The 12,252-nt window shown below is 38.0% G+C and overlaps 1 protein-coding gene across 1 annotated transcript in view; it reads right to left on the reverse strand.

Annotated features, from left to right (window-relative positions):
• Positions 1-11,513, reverse strand: part of siah3 (siah E3 ubiquitin protein ligase family member 3) — a 49,113-nt gene extending 37,600 nt beyond the window's left edge. The window contains exon 1 of the mRNA XM_002940965.4: positions 11,174-11,513. Coding sequence (XP_002941011.1) covers positions 11,174-11,308 — 135 coding nt within the window. The 5' untranslated portion in view covers positions 11,309-11,513. The remainder of the gene's footprint in view (positions 1-11,173) is intronic.
• Positions 11,514-12,252: the final 739 nt, after the last annotated feature.

Consider the following 12,252-nt stretch of genomic DNA (forward strand, 5'->3'; position numbering starts at 1 on the left):
CACCAGGCAACATCTCGCGGCACACTAGTGTGCCGCGGAACAGCGGTTGTAAAACGCTGGTCTTAAAAATGCACAGATTAATATTTAAAAGACTATTACCCAAAGAACCACTGCTACTAGTGAGAGGGAATAAAATGATGTGTCTGCAGATTCCCCCTCCCTGTCCTAGATGGATTCTGTTCTCGAGCTAGCCTTGGTCACTACTACCCTGTTTTGGTGTAAGAGCAGTTCTTTGTTTTTCTCTGCTGATGAGCGATATCTCTATGCTCTCCTACTGGTAACTCCCTTTTACTCCCATAACGTGTTCTCCCTTTTACTCCCAGGGTTCTGACTTTTGGTGAGCTCAGAATCCATGGAGCTTGTGTCAAATAAACTTGTTTTTTTTTTAACCTCAAGTGGTCTCAAGTAACTGAATTTCCTCAACACTAGTAATGCCTAAGTGAAACGTATGGCATAGCCCTTCAGTTAATCGTTAAACTCAGCATTATTTTAAACCAAACTATCATTCCCTCTCTATTCAAGGTAGTCTGAAATGAATGGGTCACTTACATGGGCCTGTCACATCTTATTCAGCTGCATTCAATCATTTTAATTGCCAATATACATCTATATATCACCAGCAACAAAATATTTGAATATATGTTTGAGAAGGATGCTTTCCAGTACTGCCCTAAAACCACATAAGCACTGACCCTAAATGATGGTGGTGCCTGTGACCTTAGTAAGCTTCCTACTAAGGATAACAGATGGACATTTATCCTACTGAGCCCAATAGACTGTTGGAGGATACTGCTAATTGTAGCTTAGCAACAGTAATGAGGCCCCTGGAATATAAAATATAACTATATTTCTAACCTGAGAGTTTCATATGTAATTTTGTAAAAATGTCCAAGTAAATTAAACAGAGATAACAGAGGGGGAATTAGAAAAACACAGTGGGGTACACAGCAGCAAGTTATGAAAAGGGAATGGCTATTGATTTTTCTTGGCTTTTGCAATTATGCTAAGAACATTTGAAATTCAATAAAGGTTTAATAATCAAATGAGCAAAGTGACAAACTGCTTTCTCTTTTAATGCCAGTTCAAGTCTATGAGGGTTATGTAATAAAAAGCACTAAGTTTGCCCAGGAGCAGTAACCCAGGAAGCATTTACTGGTCACCTGTTTAAAGGAAATCATCTTATTGGTTGCTATGGGTTACTGCTCCCGGGCAAACTTAGCACCTTATTGCTTATGGGGGCATATCTGCTTTATTTCTAAATGCAAACTAAGCTAAAGATCACTCAAATTTAAGCCAACCTGATATTATCTACTTTTTAATAATAATGTTATATGGCATCACTAGTGCTTTCACTAATGCTGCTTTCCTTTTTTGGATAAGGACATCTTTCATTTTTGGCAGTTCCCTGCCAGTGGATCCTTTTGTAAATTAAAGTACACTTTCAAATCTCTGTGTGCATACAACATATTTTGGTTATTCTTGTGGACTTTACTCCCCTAACTTGTGTTTGTGGAAAGGGAACATTGTATCCTTAATGTAACAGTAAAATTATGAATACATCTCTGAACAGCTAGGTAGGGTCTCAGCCAGCTGGTAAAATAAAAATATGGCCCCTGGCTGTAGTAAGCTTGCCCACTGCAGGCCTCACCCCATAGGAATGGAATCACTTGGCACACATAACAGGGCACATTTTAGAAAAAATATAGGCCTGGGCTTCTTTATTTCATTTCCAAAGCGGCACTCAATAATTTAGGACATAAAAGTTATTTCTGGTAAAATATCAACATACTGACAAAACCAATGTCCATTTGAGTCAACTTCTTCATCCGTTATAGGCAGCCCTTGGTTGAAGTGCATTAATAATGAATGGAGAAACTGATTTTTCTGGGACAAAAGCTGCATTGTTTAAGACTCCTGTTGTACAATTCATTTAAAAAAGGAGCAAGAAATGCTGAGATTCACATACATTTATGAGTTGGGTATTGAAGTATTCTCTCTAAGTAACTGTGATCATATTGTCATGTTAGTGCAATGAGCTCTAAAGAATTTAACATTTCCTTCTGCACTGCATCCATCAGCCTATGCATATGGATATCTACTGTAAGTTGCTAATTATTACAATGAAAATAAATGTACACTTTGCACTGATTCACCCAGAAATGATGAGAAACTGAAAGTGATGCTTGGGGAATGAGTACATAAAGGCAACCTTTTCCTTGAGCAGCATGATAAATTGTAATGTAATAAAGCAAACACAAGGCTCAGAAATGTAAATATCATGAGATGAAATACACTGGCAGATTGCAAGTTAATAAAAAGCACTACCCTGTCACTGTAGGGCGGCATAAAAACACAGCGCTCAGAAATGAGAACCAAACACAAGTAAACATGTCAAACGTGTAGGCCAATTTATCATGAGACCTGCTGCTCCGTGGATAAGATCCTACCACTGCCCCAGGCAAAATTCATACACTCCATGCCGTACTGAAACAGAGGGCAATGGGAAACTGCCATGGGAAAGGCAGATATCTCCTGCGCACATACACAGAAACATTCACTTATTATTACACTGCAAGGAATAAATGATCTTAGATTAACAGGAATGTGTCAGTGTAACTGAGCTGGCATGAACAGATCTTATTATTACTAAAACTGTTCATTAACACAAATTATGTATTGAGTCAGAGTTGCTCCGTTAGTGTATTCTTCATCATTTGCACCAAAGTGTTTCACTGCTCATAGGAATAATTAAATAAACACCTTATTCCAAAAGCACTACTAATTGACGATATGGGTATTAAACATATGCAATGTTAATAATGGATGTAAGAACATTTACCTAGGGTGTGATAACTGCAGTTTTGGGAGAATGGGGCCAGAGGCATATAGCAGAGTGTAATAAAATTCAGACATCAAAGCAAAAGTTTGCCAAAGGCTTAATCTCATGTAACAGCCAATCAGGAGGCAGCATTTACTGGTCACCCAGTAATAAGAAAACTTCTTATTTGTTGCTCTAGGTTATTGCACCTGAGCAAACTTTTGCGTCTGTATTATACATGGAGGGGTTTTTTTTTTCAACATGTACCTGTACAAGATCCAGTACAAGATTCAGTTCAACATTACTGATAATTTAGCATTTATTGATTTATTTTTTTGCACTGGATCTACCGGTAATCGAAAAGAATTGTTTGAATACTTTCTTGCCATATGTTATTTGCATGGTCTCATTGATGATTTCCTACTGAATAAACTTGCATGGGAACACCACTGAGCTCTGCAGGGTCTGTCCCGCTCCAAAGCTTGTCCTATTTTGAGTTCATGGCTCTAGCTAAGTTGCTTTTCCCAGATCTCTTCACTAGGCAGGACATGTGGCTCTGCTTCACTTAAAAAGGATGTTCACAAGTGCCCTATAACTTTAAGTTCTGTAAACAGTGTACATTTACACAGTGACTTTGCCACTAACACAATAAATATGGAAGGATTAAAGACATTATTCCTTATTTACATTGTAATATAGGGGTCACACCAGGAGAAGGCCACGGTGGTCCTAGTTTCACAAAAAGTGCATGTGTCCATGACCCCTTCAGTAGCAGTGGGACCAGCTGGTTAGTGGAGAAGCAGAGCGGAACCCAAGTAAGTCTACAATACATTATTAAAAATAAATATCAGAGGCTACTATGTGAAATTTTGCATTTAGCAAAGCGGAACTTATTTCCTATTTTTTCAGAGATCAGACAGATTAATCACATACTTAAATAACCAAGTAAAAGAAATGATAAAGGCAAAGTTTCACAGGCTGATTTTCTACTGCAGTCATTGGTGCCTTTATTCTAGGCTGGTCTCAAGTAGTAGTAAAACAAAAAGTCACTTTGCCCCACAGCAAAATCTTTTTATAGATATGGATAGCCAATCACACAAGTTCAAAGGAGCTGACTACAAACATGCCATAAATACCATAGGAAGTGTGGGGTATACCATGTATAAAGCCCAAGCTCTATGTTCAAGACTGCATTGCATGCCCACAAGTGTAGAATCTATTTCTCACTTTTTTGCCATCTCGGTTTCTTGTTTACTCCCCATGGATGCAATCCACTAATAAAAGCTTTACTAAGGTAAAGGAGGCAAGACAACATTTTCTTAAAGAAACAGTAACACCAAAAAATGAAAGAGCTTTAAAGTAATAAAAATATAATACACTGTTGCCCTGCACTGGTAAAACTGGTGTGTTTGCTACAGTAACACTACTATAGTTTATATAATAAGCTGCTGTGTAGCCACGGGGGCAGCCATTCAAGCTGGAAAAAAGGAGAAAAGGCACAGGTTACATAGCAGATAACAGATAAGTTCTGTAGAATACAATGGTGTTTTATCTGTTATCTGCAATGTGCCTGTGCCTTTTCTCCTTTGAATGGCTGCCTCCATGGCTACATAGCAGCTTATTTATATAAATTATAGTAGACTTTCTGAAGCAAACACACAACTTTTACCAGTGCAGGGCAGCAGCACATTATATTTTAGTTACTTTTATACACTTTCATTTTTTGGTGTTACTGTTCCTTTAAGAATATGATACTAACTAGTAAGAGTTATAAAGGATACCACAACACAAATTTAAATCTGAGAACTATTTGAAAATATGTTAAAGATGTGCCAATTTATTTTCATTTTGCAGTCAACTGCAAACCAGCATGTATAATTCATTATTCTAATTAAATAACAACAAATCCATTATATATTATTTCATATTATACAGGTATGGGACCTGTTATCCAGAATGTTTGGGACCTGGAGTTTTCCTGATAAGGAGTCTCTCCGTAATTTGTATCTCCATACCTTAAGTCTGCTAATAATCATTTTAACCCAATAGGATTGTTTTGCATCCAATGCGGATTAATTATATCTTAGTGTGGATTAAGTACAGGTACTGTTATTATTACTGATAAAATGAAAACATGGAGTCTATGGGAGATGGCCTTCCCCTAATTCGCATCTTTCTGGATAACTGGTTTACAGAAGATTTCAAGAAAAACTCAGAAAAGTCCAGTTGTTTTAGACTTAATTCTACTAGATACTGTATATCATGACCTGGATGAATGAGAATCTTCATAGACAAGATGGATAATGGATCCTATATCTGTTGTTCATTACTGTGGTATCTTTTGTATTTAAGCATCCTGTATGTCAGATGAAGTGTCCCATTTAACAGAATTTTAGTAAAAAAATTAATAAATGTGCATGGTGTAATCTATAAATCCTTCTTTCATATTCTTTCCTTAACGTAAAAGAGCAACTAAAGGTTTTCTTACTATGCCAATGGCACCAATTTGACATGACAGCAGATTTACAGCCCTTTATAAGAGACCCAATGCCTTTCTGCCAAGTCAAATCAGATTTTTGAAACCACATCAGTACAGTCACAGAGTTTTCATAAATATATTGGTTGAATTAACGTTCATATCAGAAATAGTACGTGCTCTGGTACTGTAACTCATGAACCAGAAACATTAATGCTGTGATTTACTTTCATATGACCTTTTGATTCATAACAAATAAAAATGTAAGAACCTGAAATATGAAAGCACTGCATTTGTGCTGGCTACGTTGTTCCCTTAGTGCCTTCTAGGTCAGAAGCCCAAGGAATCTTTCCACGTGCACTGCTAGTTTAGCAGGAAATTGTGAACTTATTTCTTTGGTCACCAAAAAATGTGTTAAACATTGGAAAAAATCACAAGTTTCTGCAAATGCATTGGAGTCAATGGGCATTTTTTGTGAGATTTTTTTTCTCAGGGCTAAAAATGCAGTTTTTCTGGCTAAATAAAATGCATAGAGAAATGCCTTTGGCATTTTTTCCAGATTTTTCAAGCTCCAAATCACTCATTTTGTACCAGCTAACAAAACATATGGCTACATTCTAATAATGCCATTGGCATTTTCCCTGTGTTTTTTTCCATTGTTTTTTCTCCAGTTTTTAAAAGAAGTGTTTTTTTCCCCCACCTATAAAAAAAACTCATGCATAAATTTTTGCATGGATTCATGGAAATATGTGACACTGGATAAAATGAAAATGTAATTGTGAAAATATACCAGCCGAAAGTAACTTTGCTCCTCACTAGTTGCTATTACTAAAATTCCTAAAAACTGTAGTGGATGTTTCGTAAATCTGTTTCACCATTTTCTTACAGTTATTTATATATTGATGCATTGGTTTGTGGGTTCCGCAACCATACTTTCTTTCCAGCTGCAACCAACACACTCATGCTGTGAGTCACTGACAGATTTTCCCTGTTCTGACTGATTCCAACAAGAGCCAGCAATTTGCAATGCACTACTGACACACAGCATGGTTCAGTTGCTTGTATGGAGAATAATATTAAGCCCAGGAAGTACAATAATGAACCATTTATACAAACAAAATTATACAAACAAAATAATAAAACCACTATGTAAAAAAAATCATTATAGTGGATTAAATAATATAATTTCTAATAATTTATAGTGGATATTTTATATAATAGCAACAGTTTTCCCATTAATTATCATTTTCTCATCTATGATTTACATTGCCATCTGCTTCACCAAGATATCCAAATAAAAAAATTGTTCGGTAACATGGCAGATGTTCATCAAACTCAGTCCATTAGATTAAATGGAAAACATTAATATATGCTGTATTTAATCTCGTTCATCAGTTTATTTGATCCAGCTACAGTATGCCTATATATAAGAGCATAAATAACCTCAAAGCTACTTTTGCTGCTGTAACTATTTTGGAATAGTTCTACCAACACACAATAGGAATAGAATGAACGTAAATTTATTGTAGCGGAGAAAACAAGTATTTTGAATAAAACTATCAGCAAATATATATATATATAGAGAACTGTACTGCTTCAAGGGAAACATATACCGAGCTCTGTCATGGTGACAGTGTGTTTACAGCTTTTAAAGTCACTTTAAAACTAGAGCTGAACTAGATGTACAAAAAATGGTGAAATTCTACAGGACAGTAGCACAGTAAAAAGGGCCCTAACATATTCTGGGCCAACCAAGAAATAAAATCAAGCCTGAGGTTTGCTAGAATATGATAAAAAGAAACTTCAGGAGGTAACATGCTGCTTCTGTAAGACTGAGAGAAAGTAGAGGGCATGATTTTGTCAGACTGCCTGCAGTTTCATGCTAATTTTAGGCTTCAATAAGAAGCAATTTGTTTGTGCTTACGTTAACATCAGGAATGGCCAACCTTTGGCCCTACAGATGTTGTACCCTTTGGCTGTGACAGAGAGATGCAAGGAGATGCCATTTAACAACATCTGGAGTACTACAGGTTGACCAACCATGACTTATGTGATAGATATTGCTGCAGCCATACAATTTTGTTTTTTTATATTGGAGAGCATTGCATATCCCCATCATTATAATGACTTGACCTCCTTCATTGGGGGAACTAAGGGTAACAAAAGGCAACCTTTCAAGCTGGTGATCTGCAAAAGCTTCCTAATCATTGTTTGCTATGGGTTACACAAACTGGAGCATACATTGTCTTGTTTTACATAACCCCAAAAGATGTCCCAAGGTTTTGGGGAGAGTACATTACATTTCATGCACTGTGAGCCAAATCTATAGCAGCTGAAACTGGTCATATCTCAGCACTAGATTGCTCCATAGCTATATAATAATGAGAGCAGGCCTGAACTGGCAACCTGTGCATTAAGATTCCACAGACAGTTCCCGTTTATTGGGCTGGTAAGCTGCAAAGTCATAAACACAGACTGACTGTCTTATCTGTAGGGTTTTCCTGGAAAGCTGAAGAGCCTTTCATAGTAGCTGTAACTACAGCACTTAATAACATAACCTTCTAACTATAAGGACCTAGAGTAATTTAGATCTTTGTAGCCATTCAATTAATGATGTGCTTGCCAGTAGTGATGGGCGAAATATTTCACCAGGCATGGATTCGCGGCGAATTGGCGGATTGTTTTGCGAAACGTAAGAAAAAATTTGCAGTGGAAAAATTCGCCGCACGTCAAAAAAGAATAGTCGCGGGCGTCAAAACAATAGCCGCGCGACAAAACAATAGCCGCGGGCGACGAAACAATAGCCGCGCGACAAAACAATAGCCGCGGGCGACAAAACAATAGCCGCAGGCGACGAAACAATAGCCGCGCGACAAAACAATAGCCGCGGGCGACGAAACAATAGCCACACGACAAAACAATAGACGCGGGCGACGAAACAATAGCTGCGCGACAAAACAATAGCCGCGGGCGACGAAACAATAGCCGCGGGCGACGAAACAATAGCCGCGCGACAAAATAATAGCCGTGGGCGACAAATTTTTTTTGTTGCACGACATTTTCGCCGTTTCGCGAATTTTACGGCGAACCGAAACGGAACAGATTCGCTCATCACTACTTGCCAGCCATTCCTGTAGTAGTATAATTAGAGTCCCCCAGCAGAGCCCCCCACATACCCTCAGCTCAGAATTCCACACTGTGAAGGATTATGCCACAGGGTTGGCTGGCACACAATAAATAATGACTTTCCTCTGAAGGAGGGAGGCTCTTGTTTGCCAGCTACTTTTCAAGTCCCACAGCTGACTATCTCTGGCATGCTCTCGGTATGCAATCTGCTGCTGAAACTGCTCACACTCTCTCTAGCAACAATTACACAGCGCCACATGGCAGCAGAACACAAAAGGAAACACTAAACCATTTCAACAAGATGCTTCATTTCAGCATGATTATATATGATTTTTATGTTATGTTTTTGTGTTACCCCCTCCCCCCAAATCCTTATCTGCAAGACTAAAATCTTTTGGCCAAATGACCTAGTAGATGATGCTGGGAATTATAGTTTCTTAATGTATAACTAATAGTATAGTCAGTAAGATTACCTGGTAACCAGATCATTATCATCACTGTCATCATCATTTATTTATATAGCACCAGCAAGATCCGCAGAACTTCGTAATAATTTATAAGAAATAAAGGTTATAGAACAAAAATAGGATCAGCGGGCCCTGCTCACAAGAGCTTACACTCTATCATAGTCAATTCATATTCACAGTTCTTTCCAAAATGACAGTTTCAGACACATTAATATGCTTAATACTGTTGTCTTTTTTATACCACTCTAGGTTGAATGTAATGCACAAGTAAAACATTCATACATATATCTTTAATTTATTCTACACAATAACTTACAAAGGGATCAGATTGCTTTCAAACATAGACAAAGTGGGAGCTGTTATACTGCTTGCCTCAGCTAAAGAATTTTCTATAGCAATATCATCAGGGGTTTCAAGGGGGAGCAATATAAAGCATTCTCTGTCACGCCTCTGTATGACACTTTTATAATCTTACAACCCATCCCAGCACCTAACTACCAGTTTGTAGAGTCCAGGGGACATTGAACATGACCTGGATACGTTCCAGACCCCTTATACAGCAGCTTGAGTGACCACTCTGATTGCCTGGCAATAGATAGATCTATATCAGCTGAAATACCTATTTATGATTGCTGAATATGTTTATTATAAAAGCCTTAGATGAGACAAGCAAAATGGCAGCTTCCACTGATACACATAAAAGCATAAGTATAGAGGGAAAATGTGTTTTGGCTTAATACTCTTTAACTGAAAGGGAATAAATAGGAGATAATGCCTGCAAACTAACACATTCCTCTTTATATTGAAACTAGAATCAACAATAATAGGATGAAACTGAAAAAGCAATGCCATGAATGTGGGGTCATTTTGCAACCTTCTCACATTCTTGGAAGAAGATCAGGCATGTAAATCTACCTCTCCAAGGCCAGCGTAGAGGAGCTTGATGTGGGAACTGGAAAGGAATCTACTGTGTTTGCTCATTCCATACATGTTTGTGTACATTCCACTGCTACAACCCACGCTCCATACTTCCTACCAAGCTATGAATACCAGGCAGTGATCAATACTGTATCAGAATCTCCCCACCAGGATCCTACAATTAACTACTGATCCACACATACTTTATATTAAAAATATTTTATCATACACATAACTATAAAAGGCTTGTAATCTTCAATTAAAATGTATATGTAGAAAAAAGTATTAAATTATTATCCTTGCTATATATTATATATATTGTGTCTTTTTATGCTTTTTAACTTCAGCTGAAGTATGCTAAAACTTTTTTTAGGAGAACCTATATTTATCAAAATGTATTCACACTGATAACACTAAAATCTGAAAAATATTACATTCAAGAGTATTAATACTATGGAAAATGAAAAATATACACAGTAGTTTGTTTAATGGGGCAGAGTTGTCCCCTCTTTGAACAAGGGCATTCTTATTATTTGTGCACTCTTAGTAACCCATGAAAAAAATGCAATTGTGACAGCTGCTTCCAAATGAGAAAAACAACCAGGCAGATACATCCAATCTATCTGGCAGCCAATGCAGCCAGAACAACAAGTTAGAGCCACAGTTATTCACTCCGTCACAAAATCATCTGATTGAGGCGCTGCTGGCCATTCCCTGGGCAGCACAAAGCATGATACAAGGTCATTACAGCACAGGTGACAGGTGAGCAGAGGATTTCTCTCTCATTTTATTAGTAGAGACCATCTCAAGCCTGTTGGGTGAGGGGGGTTCAGATGCATCCATGCACATTTTGTTTTCACTGAAGGACCCTTTAATTTAACCCCTTCTGTACTTTCTATATATAACACCAGCATCAAGTGAGATGCTCTCGATAGCAGCTTTGAACCTGGATTGAAACCTTCCAAAGTAACTTTTCTTCTCCAGCGCTATAATGATTAGCTTACTTCTTTAAATAATCTTATTATACCTACTGACAGCCTATGGATCATGGAAGTCAATACGGTGACTTGTACAAATGAAGTCCATAGCTATGTACTGTGCTGTATTTATTTCTTATCATGAAAACAAATGCACAGCACTCTCTTGCATCAGGGAAATGGCATGTAATTGCTTTTGCCATATGGAAATAAATATTCCCTAAAGTTACTGATCACATGCAAATGAATGTATGTTTTATATTACTGATGCCCCCAAAGCATGCAGGTAGAGTGAATCAAATGCACAGTACAACTGATTATATGGGCATTAAAATCAGGCTGCTGTTAACTAGTAAATATCCCCCGTCGCCTGTAGTCATTCACTACTCACCTGTAAGTTTTGCGTTGGGTTAACCACACAGACCAGTTGCCCTGCTGAAGAAAATACCCTCTTAGCCTGGTAGTGTTGGAATCTAAGGTGCAGAAGATCTAACACAGCCCCAAAGCACTGAGTGAAGAAAAGCATCACAACTTTGTGGTATTTCCCTTGTCCTGCTCAGTTCTGGGAAAGACAGGCTGCCAGTCCTTGAGAGCTGGAGAGAGCGGAGCAGTGTGCGAGCACTACACTCCTGCACAGCTTAAGCTTCTCTTCATATTTATCATCAAAATAAGATGGTTAGAATCTTGCAGCAGTGGGCTGGCCAATCAAAAGAGCAGGAATGTTATCCTTGAGGGCCAGAGACAGCCAATAACAAATGCCCTCCCCCTACTGAAGCTCCCTGATGAATTGAGGCAGTGCTAGGGAATGTACTCATGCACATTACCATACATCAGGATTCAGCAGCACATTGCATTTATCTTACCATTACAGCCTGTCCCATCCAGCGTTGCAGAGAATCCAGTCAAGAATTGATTGCTTAATGTCTTCATTTATTAATTGACTTACTTTACTCTAAAAGCTCTCTGCGGTGTTGGGGGAAATTTCAGTCATTAAAAAAAAAAATCAGTAAAAGTTAAAAAAAGATGAATCAGTCGGCTTTTTCACCCCTTCTATAAAGCAGCTCTGGCAGAAATCAGATATTTCTGGGAGACTTTTAACGTTTGTGATGGGAATTTGATAGTAGCTGCTAAATGAGATTTGTGTTTCCATTACATTTTATGTGCTCTTCATGATGCCTTGCCAATCTTATTCCAAATGGCTTTTCACAGCAAATGCAGTCCATGCAGAGAAAATGCATCACAGCACTATAATTAGAGGCAGGGAGCAGAGCAAGGTATAATGTGCAGTTCAGCAGCTAAAAATAATCACAGGCAGAGTATGATGAATGGCAGAAAGCCGAGCCATGGATTCAGTGAGCAATTGTTTGGAAATCAAACACAATGACCGGCTATTGGTACATGTGCACACACAGAAAATACAAAAGGGTGTTTTTGACTGGGAATAACCAGCTCACTGCTGCTTTAATTCAT

The sequence above is a fragment of the Xenopus tropicalis genome, chromosome 2 (genome assembly GCF_000004195.4).
Source record: "Xenopus tropicalis strain Nigerian chromosome 2, UCB_Xtro_10.0, whole genome shotgun sequence".
Classification (NCBI taxonomy): domain Eukaryota; kingdom Metazoa; phylum Chordata; class Amphibia; order Anura; family Pipidae; genus Xenopus; species Xenopus tropicalis.